Raw genomic sequence first — 13,519 nt, forward strand, 5'->3', positions numbered from 1 at the left:
AATCTTCTTAGAAATGATCTAATCCAGCCTCGAACCCACTGGAGGAATCTTTCCTACAGCATCGCCAACAGAAGGTCACCCGGTCTCCAGCGACAGGAAGCTCATTTTCTCCAGAGGCAGCGGCATTACTGCTGGACAGCTCCCACCTGGGCAGATTCTTTCTCCACTTCAGCGACCTCATCTCACCAACCTCTACCCATTGATGCAACAGAGACCATGCCTGTTCCCTCCTCCTTGGGGCAGCTTTCCGATACCTGAAGTCAGGAATCACTTTTCTTCTATTTTCACCCAGGCCAGAAAACATCCTTCCATCCTTCAACTGCAGAGACACAGTTTGTGGGTCCCTCAATGTGCTGTTCTCCTGACAATACTCTATAGGGCCACGTAGCTCCTAAAAAGGGTTGGCACAGTTCAATGTTACAGAACTGAATGCGGTGGTCCAGACGTGACCTGACCTTCACACGGGATAGTGAGACAATTTCTTCCCATCCATTTCACACAACCATCCTTCCTCCCAGCCCCTCTTGGGTTTCGTTCCCCTTAATCCCCTTCCCCTCCCCAGCCCCCGAAACCTTTTCCTTTGTAATTGCTTCCAATCTGTTTTGTCCTATTTTTGCCTAACAAGTCAGAATTAAGAAAAGTGTTCTTCTAATCTCTCACCTTCTATTCTAAAGGAAGGATGAGTGTTCATTAGCTACATGGATGTGATAAACCTACCGAAAGAGGAACGTACCCTTCGTATTCATAAAGGGTACACCGTGATCATTCATAAATTACTACAACCATCTGTTTAATCCCCTGTTTTAGAATGGTGCCCAAATTGGCCATCAAGCCGATTGGTTCCTGAGAGTCTGGGATTCTCTTTCATCACTTACTGGTCCCATTTGCTTGTATTCTGCTGGCTGCTCCATCCCCTAGGCTACCAGCACAGTTATATACTGTGCTGTCCTTCACGGTCATCGGTTTGGCACTGGGTAGGGAAATATCCAGGTTTTCCCTAACTTTCTCAAAATGCCTGTTCCTGCTCACCATGAACCCTAAATCGGCCTGGATTATGTAGGCTCTAAATATTTGTTAAGTAAATAAATAATAAATAAATGCTTGAATAAATGAGTGTCAAATGTCACCCACAGGTGATTACACCAGTCTGAAGAGCACACTCCACCCCACAGGAGTCTATCTTTCTAGCCTCCTTGGTCATGGCCCAGAATAGACTATTTCTTCTCATCAGTGTCACCTTCCTACTCTAGCTATTCATTTCCACAGTTCCCTTTTTCCCCTGAAGCCATGGCTAAGCAGAGGAGTGGCAAACTCTATCTGATGCACTGAGTCCTTCAGTTTTTCTCCCCAGACCTCACTGTTTTTGGAACAGCCCTGTTCCAGGTTTTCCTTCAAACAGTCTTCACGTATGAACTTGTGGCCAACAAAATTAGGAAGCGATGGGAGGGCATAACTAGCTGGTAAACTCTTTATAGACTGCCAGGTACACACACTCCTGGTGAACGCAGGCCCTTTGGGAGGGAGGCAGCAGGCATCCCTGAACCATTCTTGCCACTGAAAGTAGCAATAGGATTCTCGCCTCCCACCTGCCAGAACCCGTGAAGAACCTTTTTCTGTTCTCAGGAGGCCGGGATGCAATGCTTGTGACCACCCACTGGGAAGCAGAGAGCCTGCATCCAGTGTGTTCCTCCAATCATAATGTATGTTTCTCCTTTTTCATGACCTCCCTCCCAGCCCCTCTTGGGCTTTGTTCCCCTTCACCCAGCAGAAACCTTTTCCTTTTCAAACGCTTTCAATCTGTTTTGTCCTATTCCATGCTTAACAAGTCAGAATTAAGAAAATGCTCTTCCAGTTCTTTCACCTTCTATTCTAAAGAAAAGATGAGCGTGCACTAGCTGCAGGGATGTGATAAACCTACCAAAAAGAAAAACACAGCCTTCAGCATCCTAAATTTCTTCTGTCTCTAAAAGAACTAACAGTTGGTCATGGATCCCCAAGAAAACTTCTCCTGTAAATTGCTTTAGAAAATGCCTGGTTTTACGCCTGTTAGTAGCATACTTGGGAAAGATGCCTTTAAAAATACTTAGCCCCTAGATGGCTAAATTGCTAAATTACCTACATCAATCATGGGTTACTTAATCCATCTCCTTGCCTCCAAGACAGATGGGAATATTTCTTCTGCATAAAGACCTCTGGGGAAAAAATCTTCTATTCTATTCTTTATCCAAGTCTTATTATGCACTCAAAGTTTAGAGGTTCTTCTTTGGATACAACCTAAGTCCCTTTCATTGGAGCTTAAGACCTTTTACCTTTTTTCGGGTTCCCTGTGGATAGCATAAAGAAAAAAAGACACCACTGGATGTCTGTTTGTTCACAGCCTTCTGCTCGGAGCTCTTCAGGGCTCCGCATTCTATTCAACATCCTTCCAAGCATTTGATGACGGCTCTCAAATCCCCTTTACGACCTGCCTGTCACCATCCACCAATCCTTGTACATGTGTCTCCCCCAGAGCTCTTTCAAATGTAGTGCTTGCCTCACTTGACACCTGCTTCAAGAATTCAATCAGCACGTTCAACAATTATCCAAGGTCTCCCTGCAAAAACAGAGCTCCTCTCTGTAATTTACTAATTCCCCTATAATGCAAAGAGATAAGATGAAGGTTCTAAAAGCCCCAGGCACCACTTCTTTTTTGCCACAACAAACACTTGATAGGCTCCAACCCCAATAAGAGTCAGAGAACAGAGTTCTCGCTGGCCACGAGTAAGGGTGGGGAGAGCACTGGGGCAGGAGTCAGGAGGGTTCTGAGCCAAGCGCTGCCACTGACCCCCAGCACCACTCCTGAAAGCAACTCTAATCTCATCTGGACCCTGTTTCCTCAGCAGAACACCACGTGTATTTGCCTGAATTCCTTCTCAGGGCTCTTCTGCCTCTCACATCCTATGAGTCTCTGACTATGCAAAGGTCTCGCCACCCTCCTTCTCAAAAAACATAGACCATAAATCTATATCCGGCAAGTCTTCCTTACCACCCTTGAGGCCAACACCACCTAGAAAAGCTCAGAAATCAGTGCTTCTCAACATTTTTTTAAAATCACCATCATCCCCTGCCCCAAAAGAGACATTTTATACTTTATTTTCTTAATCACCCACCCGATGAGATCTTAACACCACGAATATATTGTATATATCTGCTTACGTACTATGTGTATAGCTCTGCTTAATACATAAAAGAGTAGGGTTTTTTGTGTTTGTTTTGTTTTGTTGCCATTCCCAAGAACCAACTCTCATCCAGCTTGGAGGCAATACTACCCCTGTTGAAAATGCATGACCTAGATTGAACTTAAGGCTGCCTCTTGAATGATATAAGTGGAGCTATTTTATTTGCCCCAAACTCTAAAAGCCACAAACGTATTCACAAGCCAGAGGTTTTAGAAAAAATCCATTACACAAGCCAGAGTGGAATCAGCCGGAATCCCCACTTCGCAGGGTAAAGAGCAGCTTCCCATCTCTGTGCCCCAGGCCACATGCTCACCTGTTCCAGGGCCTATCCTGGTCCCCTGAGCTTGGGACCTTCACCTCCGCCCACAGTTCCCACGTCTCGTTCCCACTCCATCCACATGGATCCCAGCAGTAACAACTGGAATGATGGGAATGAGGTGAACAATGGGTGATGACGTTCCAGAAATAATCAGAATCCATTCCAAGGGCAGAAACAGCCAGGCCCCTGGCAGGGATGGAGGCTCATTCCAGCTCACTTGCATCAGCCCAGCCTCCCCCTCCCTCCCCTGCAGGACATTCATCTTACCTCGGCACACTGGCCAGATAGGTCACAAGTTTCCGCAGGTCTTCCTGTCTTATTCTGTCATGATTGCTGCGAGCAGGGAAGGTCAGGATAGGTCCACCTCGCTTATCACGGCCCCCTGCAGGGAGAAAGAGAAGGGAGTTTAAGAAAACCAGCTAGAAACGGTGTCACAGAAGGAAAAGCATTCGCCTGGCTGCTGGGTGAAACAGGCAGAACGATGGTGCCCAGAGAAATCTGGTCTCTGCTTAGGACGAGAGCGTGGGGTTTGGATGCGGGGAGCATGTGTGACCTCGGGCAAATCTTCTGACTTCCCTGATGCCTCATCTACAAAATGCAGATGAAAGTAATGATAACGACTTACAGGGCTGGCACACGGGGAAGCACTTTGAAAAGTACCCTCTATGGACTTGAGACAATAATGAAGGAGGTGACAGCTGCTTGTACTGAGAAAATAAAGCCACTGAAAGCGCTATGGTCTTTGGAAATTCAACCTCCGGCTCACTTCTCTTTGCAGACCTCTACAGGCAGGGAGTGCCCAGGATTAACTGAATACCATGGTGAGAAGCCCTTAAAGCATCCAGCCAGGACGTCATTGCTGGGAGCTTTTTAGATTCACAGAAGAGACCCAAGTGTGTTCCTCAAGCATCGACCCCTGCCTGCCTGCCTGCCTGCCTGCCTGCCTGCCTGCCTGAGGTGCCACCCGTCACTCCTGCTGCAGAAGCACATGAACTTTTATTGGAAATAGGATGCTCAAGGTCTTAATAGCTTCAAATGCATATGTACACACTATGATTACAAACGTTTTCTAAATATCAGGTTTAAAAAAAAAGCTGGAAGGAGTAACTGAGATGATGAGCATTGTTTGCTATCAGAAGGCTGGGATTTTACATGGTTGCTTTTTCTTTCCTCTATTTTCCAAACTTCCTACTCACTATTTATTCTACAATTTAAAAATCTGTTCATCCACGCATGCTATGATTAGGAAGCGGGACCAAGTTTCTCAGGAAGGTTAGAGGAGGACGAGGCTAAGGTGTGGTAACCGCGTCCGTACAGGCACTGGCTATTCCACGAGGAACACTCTGCGTCACCATCACAGACACCCCATCCCACATGCATCCCCCGGAACAGGGACCCCAAAGGGAGCCAGTGCCAGAGGTAGGAAGGGTTGGCTCGGCCACCACCAACACTGGAAAACAAGCTTAAAGCTCAGCCCCCTGAAGAAGAATCTTTGCCAAGGAAAAGCAGAGCCCCCCAGGGCCCCACCCAAGTATGAGTTCACGATGTTTCCCTCTGATTGCCGGGCCCAGAAACCACAAGACAGAGGGCAGTCTCAACAAGCAAAATCCAATCCATTCCAGGACACTCCTGAGGAGGAAATAAGGAGGCTGCAAAGAAAAAAAGGGTCGGACAAGACACAACCACTGAGAGATTTGACCCTGAAGAAAAAACTGTTTCAACACCACCATCCCCTCCTAGCACCACCATTCTCTCCCTGCCCCCGCCAAGGCAGGTTTGTGTAGATACACCACAGAGGTGGACCCTGACCTCCAACTCCAAACCTTCTAAACCACCGGCTCTCGTTCTATATACAGATAACCAACCTCATCTCATCTGCTTTGGAAATGATCCCCATCTCCCAACTGCTTTCCACATGGGGAGAAGGAAGTGAAGGGATCAAGTGGAAAGTTTTCCCAAAGCTGGGAGGTTCTCCTTCACTTTCAACCTTCCCCACCGACCCCCAACCCCAGCCGTGACCTCACCCGAAGGATTTTCACTCTTGGGTGATTTTTTTTTTAATAGGAGTATAATTGCTTTACAATGTTATGTTAGTTTCTGCTGTACAACAAAGTGAATCAGCTCTATGTATACATATATCCCCTCCCTTTGGACGTCTCCCCCATCCCCCCATCCCACCCATCTAGGTCATCACAGAGCACCGACCTGAGCTGCCTGTGCTCTGCAGCAGGTTCCCACTGGCTATTTTACATATGGTAGCGTATATGTGTCCATCCTAATCTCCCAATTGGTCCCACCCTCCTCTTTCCCCACTGTGTCCACATGCCCATTCTCTACATCTGTGTCTCTATTTCTGCCCTGCCACTAGGTTCACTTCTATCTCTTGGGTGGTTTTAACTGCAGCTGTTGCCTTTCTCACTGACTTTCTGTGGACGATTTAAGAGCAGAGCTAAGGGAACGTGGGGAGCCAAGGCTACTCTGATGGCAAAGGCTTGGAGGGCTGCAGGCATGGTCCCTCCTGAATGGGAGCCAGTTCTTCCCTGGAAGACAGGAGTTTCATAATCTTTGTTGCAGAGGGTTCCAGATGGCAGGGGAGAGGGGGTACGGGAAGAAAACCTGGGGAAGTAGATTCCCTTTCCTCCAGGATAAATGAACACGGAACACAGAGAGGCCAGCAGGTTCAAGCCAGGTATTTTTCAGAAAGAAGATGAACTTGCAAGATTGTAGGAAGAAGAGGAGGAACAGGCATAAAGGAAGGGGATCACTATGCTGAGTGGAAAGAGTGGAGACAAAAGATGGACCAAGGCTTCAGAGCAGGTACAAGCAGAGGGGCTCTGCCTCTTTCTCTGCGGCCCTAAGGATAGAACCCAAAGAGGGAGGAGGAAACGAAGGTAAGTTATGGAGAGGGAGAGTTCAGCCTGCCCCGAGGGGGACACTGTTTCTCCAGGTGAAGTTGAGTGTTGAGGGTCAAGGTGGGGTCGAGGTGCTGGGAAAAAGAAGGATGGACCTTCTTTGGAGAGAATGGACAGCAGGACTGGGTATGATGTGGGTTGGAGGGTAGGTGGCAGGGTTTCCGGACATGGTGAGAGTTCTGTTGAAAGGTCCAGCCACGGTGTCCATGCTAGGCTCTAAACTGAGCGAAGGCAGAACAGAGCTAACACATGGGCTAAGTGGGGAGGGCTCCGTGAGGGTCGGAGATGGCCTGCTGGATCACGAGTTCCCAGAGGAGAGGGAACAGCATGCGTTTTATTTATCTGATGTCTATACTCCCCCAGCTGATAAGGGAACACCAGAAATGGTCCAAGGTAAGAGGCTAAGGCCACAGACAGACGTTATCAAGGTCTTGGGTGTGCATGGCCAGGGTAGGTTGGTTGAAGACTTTGGTGCCAAGGAGACTGAGGCGCCATGAAGCTGTAGGATTTGACTGATAATTGACATGTGTGCTGAAATTCCAGAGGGCAATACGCAGAGACAGAGAATGAGAACCCTTTGCTAAAGCCAACGTGCATTGTGGAAGTGAACCCCAGATGGTGGGAGACAAAAGAGCCAGGTTTTGAAAAGGCTATAGAGAGGGTGGCAGGATCTTCAGCAGCACAGCCATCCCCCTGCTCAGCCAACGCCTGCTGCTTGCCTGCTCGGTTGAGGCTTTGGTGCTGAGTGTTCTAGGACAAAGAATGGAGACAATAAAGAGGGAAGGGGTGGTTTGATGGGCTAGAAATAGGCACTGGTCCCTTTCCACAAAGGCAGGGCAGGCCAGGGCTGGAGAGGAGGCAAGGCCGAAAGCAGGGGAAGTTAAGGCTTCCCTGAGTGGGGTGGAGGAAGATGGAGCTCACATTTTCAGGGGGAGTCAGGCTCCAATTATGGCAAGCAGATTAGGGTACTTTGGGGGAAGGACAAGAAAATACATCTAGGAAATCACAGCAAAAGTTTCACCCATGTAACTATAGTTCTGCAAAATGTTTATGGACACATGTGTTTTTAAGGGAATGCCTTATTTGTAGCTTGGGAAACGCTTTCATGTGCTTGGTGGACATGTGCTTTAAGGAACACGGCAAATCTCCAAGAGGGTGGCTGCAATAGGCAGCATTTCCCAAACTTATTTAAGAGTAGACCCCTTGTTCTTCTCTGAGGATCACCTCACGTGACTGTTGCTCTCTGCAACACGCTTGAGACACAGACTGGAGTATAAAAGACTGTGCCGCAGCAGCGCAGAGGTTCTCTGGGGACAGGGGCACGATGGTGACGGGAGATCGGGGGCGGAGAGGGACATCAGGAGGGGGCCAAAAGGAGGGTGTGGCCGCACACAGAGAGCAGGGGTGAAATGGACCTGCACAGAAGGCTGGATAAAAGGGACGGTGGGCGCTGTGAGCGGGAGGTGGAAGCACACGAAGGAGCTGGAGAGAGGGCACAGGGAGAGCCCCTGGCTGAGAACACACAGCAGCACGGGGCAGGGCTGAAACCACGGGGGCCCCTGAGCACAGCCACAGATGCTGTCGCACACGCGCGCACATGCCCACACGCTGGTGGGCTGCCCTGGGTTATTCCAGATGCACGTTCCCATGGCAGCACGGCCACGCCAGGCACCAGCAGGGGAGGGGGCTCAACCAGCACGTTCTGCAGTGCTTCTTCGTAGAGAGAAATGTAACCGTTACGCGGCATTACTTAATTCTGGGTTTCTTTATTCTGTTTTATTTTTGTGTCCTGTCGTCTAAAAGCTTAGGATACAAGGGCCTTTTTTGGTTTGTTTTCTGTTTGGGGTTTTTTTTAGATGCAGCCAGTCATCTCCCTGGCCTCCCCAGCGTCCTTCCCAGGCACAGAAGGACAACGTTCCCCGAGCCCCAAAGCTCCTTGGCACCACGTGCAGATGAATATGACTTACCCCACTTAGAGAACAGGCTTGTGGATGCCAAGTGGGAGGGAGAGGGAGGGAAGGATGGACTGGGGGTTTGGGATTAGCAGATGTAAACTATTATATATAGGACAGATAAACAACAAGGTCCTACTGTATAGCACAGGGAACTATATTCAACACCCTGTGATAAACCACAATGGAAAAGAATATGAAAAAGAATATATATAGGTATAATTGAGTTACTTTGCTGTACAGCAGAAATTAACAAGACATTGTAAATCAACTAGACTTCAATAAAATTAAAAAAAAAAAAAGAAAAAGAAAAGACTAACCCGGGCTGCCTGGTCCACATCAACGCATGGGCGTGAGCTGCAAGCCCCAGTCCCCTTGGTCCTACTCTGGGAAACAGCCAGCAGCCTTGTGCCTGACTAACTGCCTTCCTGGCACATTGCTGCTCTGTTCTTTGTTAGGACAGCTCCCTATGCTTGGGAAGCTCTTTTCTAGGGCTGGCTAGGCCCTGCCCCAGGGCTCTGACCGAATTCACATGGGAAAAAAATAAACCACAAACAATCAAGCAAGGGTCCCGACGTCAGAATGTACCGTGTCTGCACTCATATGCCCTGAACTGATGTGGAACAGAACAGTGCTCAGAGGGTATGCATTAAAGCCAGGAAGACCTCCTGGAGGCGGCAAAGTGCGAACCGACTTGGGAAGGAGAGGAAAGGCTCAAACTGGCAGAAGGTGTGGGGAATACACTGCAGACAGAGGAAGCATCAGGCATAAGAGAATGGGAGAATTAGCAGGACACCCGGGGAGAGGGTGGACACCAGGTTAAATAGGCTCAAGGCATTGAAGAAGAAGAGAAAAGATCCGCTCTGGCTCTCTAGACAGCTGTGGGCCAGGTCCTGGGAACCTAGATGATGGGCCGCAGCTGGGATCAGAGGCCTGGTCCTGCCCGGCACCCCAGGACTTCCACACAAGGTCTTCCCGCATGCTCAGCAAGCACTCACATCCACGTCTACGGAGGCTTTGCAGGTGTCTTCCTCCTCTACCCATGCTGACGTTGCTGTCACGTGATCCTGCCAAGGGACCAGCCTGAGCTGCAGCATCTTCAGTGACAGGGGCTCACCACCTACTAAGATATACCAGCACCTAACGCTATGGGGAAAGGCAGCTTCACGGCCAACTATCTCTAACAGCAAAAACAATGATAAAACACTATATTATTACTACTACTACTAACAGGGGATGCACTCAGTACCTCACAAAGGCTTACATCCTCCCATCACACATCTGCCCTCTCGCCTCTTCTCTCTGCTCAGGTGGGAGACACCTGCCACTTGGTTTCTCCTCCGCAAAACCCCTTCCTCTCTCTCCCTTCTCTCCACCTTGGCGATCACCCCGCAGCGAGGCCAGCAGTGCCTGTGGAGGGAACCCCTGCACTGCGGCACTGTGCTGGCTCTTTCCCTGTGATTCCATCGCCACTCCTTGTAGATGACCACAATCATTCAGAAACAGAGGCTCAATCCACAAAGATGTATTAAGCACCTGGGTGTACTTCTTAAAATGTGGTCCTTGGCTACTCACACTCATTTCCCCAGCCCCTGCCAGAGATTCCGATCCAGGAGGCCTATGCTGATGCCCTAGAACTGGCACCCAGCGTGATGCTGGGGCACCTTACAGTTTGGCTTCAATTACCGTAGGGGTCATCTGACTGTTTCTTAAAGGGCCACACAGTAAACATTTTAGACTTGTGACCGTCTGATCTCTGCTAGAACTACTCAACTCTGCTGTTATAGCAACACAGCAACCATTGACAATCCTGGTAATAAGCTGAATGATGACCCCCAAACATACCAGGTCCTAATCCCTGGAACCTATACATGTTACCTTATTTGGAAAAAGAGCTTTTGCAGATACCGATTAGGTTAGGGCTCCTGAGAGGGGAATATTATCCTGTAACATCTGAGTGAGCCCTAAGTGCAGTCACAGGTAACCTGACTGTGAGGCACTGGGAGATCTGACACAGGCAGAAGAACAGAAGGCAGTACCACCATGGAGGCAGAGATGGGAGTGATGTGGCCACAAGCCAAGGATGCTGGCAGCCCCCACGAGCTGGAAGAGGCAAGAAACAAATTCTCCCCTAGAGCCTCCCGAAGGAGTACAGCTTGCTGACACTTTGCTTTCAGCCCAATAAATTGATTTTGGACTCTGGCCTCCACAACTGTGACAGAATACATTTCTGTTTCTGTAAGTCACCAAGCTTTGTGGCAACTTGTTACAGCAGCAATAGGAACCTAATTAATACACTACTAAATGAATGCCCATGGCTATGTTCCAATAAAACTTTATTTACAAAATCGGGTGGCTGGCCTGCAGCAAAACACAGGCTACAGTCTGATGACCCCTGAATTAGACACTAAAAGGACTAGGTGCATAAGATGGGTTGGAGAGAGAAGTAAGAAATGAGAAAAATAAATTCAGAAAAATAAATAAATAGATACACTCATTTGAGTTCCCTTTGCTGGAAGGAGAGATAAGAAGGAGCAAGAAAAAAATTAAATCTCCTGTCCACGACCCACTGAGAGATGAACCCAAATAAAATCTCTGGGAGTGTGTGAAGGGGACAGGCCCCTCCAGCCGGAGCCTCTCTCAGAGGGGCCTCAGCAGCTCCTGCAGCCGCGACAGGCCTGGGAGGGTGGGGTGGAGTGAGGTGGGTGTATGTGGGTGCAAGATGAGGGGAGGGCACCCACATTTTGTTGTGACCATCCTGCAGAACACCCAGCAGGGACCGGAGGGCTCCCTTCCCTTTCTGCCTGCCTCTGTAGAGAGGAAGCAGCTGCTCTGAGCATCGCTTCCACCCCCACTTCCCTCTCACTAGCGCACACACACACACACCCCCTCTCTAGGTCCACGATACAGGAAGCTTCATAGACACTCACCAGACACGAAGGCCACTTTTTCCTTTAGGATGGGAAGGACATCAGAAGCTTTCAAACCATCATTCCGAAAAGACCCTGTTGGAGAACAAAACAGAATCAGGGTGAAAGAGGCCAAATGGCTGAATCCCTGGGTTCCACACTCAGTTTCCCAACCCCATCATGAGCCAGAAAGTCATGCCTTATTCAGGCCCCACAGCCCAGCCCAAGAGCAGGAGAGGCTCCACAACAGAAAAGACACTTCCACATGATGTCAGGATCATAGGGGTGACCAAGGGTGTGGTCCTCCAGGTCCCTTTCAAGGAGAGACCAGTCCAAGTCAGCCCCCAAAACATACACAATGCTCCATGCCCTGGAGGCAACAACTACAGCCTTGTTGCTGTGAACTTGAAGATGGGGGCTTTTTAGAAATCATGTTTGTATTGCTAGTGCTAGCACAGTGGCTGGTGCACTGCAGACAGTACGTATCTGCTGAACAGATTAATTAACATCAAGATGGACCACAATGCCCTAAATGATTCTCTTTGCCTTTCCTCTATGTAGCACAGCAACTGCCTTCATTTTACAGACGGGAAAAGCAAAAATCCCAAGTGAGGAGCAAAGCTGAGTGCAACGCCCCTCCCCAGCTCTTCTCCCTCCCCTTCAGCATCACCATCCTCGGTCCACAATGGACAAGTGGTGAGCGATGCCAATCCCATGGGCAGGAGACACACTCCCTTCTTCAGCAAGTCATTCTCTGCCTAAATCTCGCTTCTCAGTTGGAAAGTCCTTTCTGGGGTCCAGCTGAGCTCCTGTTAGGGGGTTGGAGGCAGAGGCCTGGGGCTCTCACAGAATGGAAAATAGCAATGTGCCTGGAGAAACAGCAGCCTCAGGAGGAAAGGACAACCCAGCCCAGTGAGAAGATGCGTGGGAAGGGAGGACTCACAAAAAATCCAGGCCAGCCCACTGCACCCCTGTCGTTTACCCCGAGTACCCCACAAGGACTCTCAGGCCAGCCCACACTCAGAGCCCTGCAGGCTGTAATGGAATCTCTGCTGGGTACCACCTCTAGGAACATGGTACAGAGGGACCCTGGAAGAGTGGTAGCCCTGTGTCAGCTCAGTGAAAGAGAACCAGAGACCACAGACACCCCTTCTATGGCTTACTCCCCTGTGGTCCCAACCTGACAATCTACAGAGGGGAGAAACATGCTGGGCAGGATGGCCCCGCTCAGGCTGTCTCAATCCCTAAAGACTGACTGTTTCAAGGATCCAGAACTGTTGGGAATTTTGGCAACAACCAAGGACGAAGATCGCTGTCCTATGGAAGGGAAATGAGATAGCTGCACAGTCAACCAAAGAGGAGACGTGTCCTCAGAATGCCCGTTTCCAAGGTCAGAGTCATACCCTAACCTAAAACAAATTTCCAAAGAGCTTCTGACCCTTTCACCTATTTCTTCTTTTTCATTATTCACTAAATGAAGACAGGGAGGCTTTTTATTCATCAGCTGCTTCTCTTTACAAACTGGCCCAGAGTAGCTGTTGCTGAAGTAATCAGCTGCAAGGCTCCCTTAGAGAAGACCATGAATAGGGGAAAAAAATAACACCATAAGAAAGAAAGTTCTAACTATAAGCATGGTTTTGTACTTTCTATCTTCATTTCTATAGCTCTTTATGCTCTGACTTCATCTTCCAACACAGGAAAGCTATTAAACCTCACTAGTAGAAACTAATTAGGATCAATATAAATCACTGTAGAAATTACAAATAGATACACAGGTAAATTTTCACCATGATGCAGTAAGAAGAAGTTTCAGCTTCCTGGACAAGGAAGGGTCCTAACAGGATATACCAGCTAGACAAGGTTCATCTTTAACATGTGAATTGCTTACGTAGAATGATGCTTCCGCATCAAAACAGTTTATTTTCATACATGGACCATGTCTTTCCACACATCAGTTTTAAAACACTCTCCCTGACGTCACTACATACACTATTAATTTCCAGAGAAAAAAATTTTAATATGAAAAGATAAACTTCAGTCCTGTCTTTGTCTAGATTATTTACAAGTTCAAAAACAGCAAGACCAAAACTAATGAGATTTTACTGTAAAGTAAGAATCCGCATAACCCTCTCCTCCCCAAAACTCCGGCCCCACTTTTCCCACTGTTCTTCCTCTTCCCACCTCCACTGTGTGAAAGCATACAAGACGG

General features: G+C 48.6%; 1 protein-coding gene across 5 annotated transcripts in view; it reads right to left on the minus strand.

The window, feature by feature from the left end:
* KALRN (kalirin RhoGEF kinase) overlaps window positions 1-13,519 on the minus strand; it is a 653,746-nt gene that overhangs the window by 450,962 nt on the left and 189,265 nt on the right. For 3 of the 5 annotated variants that reach the window (XM_057696213.1, XM_057696214.1, XM_057696215.1), the window contains exon 1: window positions 3,805-3,906. Coding sequence is in view for 2 of the 5 variants with exons in the window: in XM_057696217.1 (XP_057552200.1) it covers window positions 3,805-3,919; window positions 11,332-11,406 (190 nt within the window). In the remaining 3 variants the exon portion in view is untranslated. Of the gene's footprint in view, window positions 1-3,804; window positions 3,920-11,331; window positions 11,407-13,519 lie in introns of those variants that run through there. The other 2 variants (XM_057696217.1, XM_057696216.1) reach the window with 1 other exon arrangement.

Source organism: Hippopotamus amphibius, chromosome 10 (assembly GCF_030028045.1).
Source record: "Hippopotamus amphibius kiboko isolate mHipAmp2 chromosome 10, mHipAmp2.hap2, whole genome shotgun sequence".
NCBI classification, from domain to species: domain Eukaryota; kingdom Metazoa; phylum Chordata; class Mammalia; order Artiodactyla; family Hippopotamidae; genus Hippopotamus; species Hippopotamus amphibius.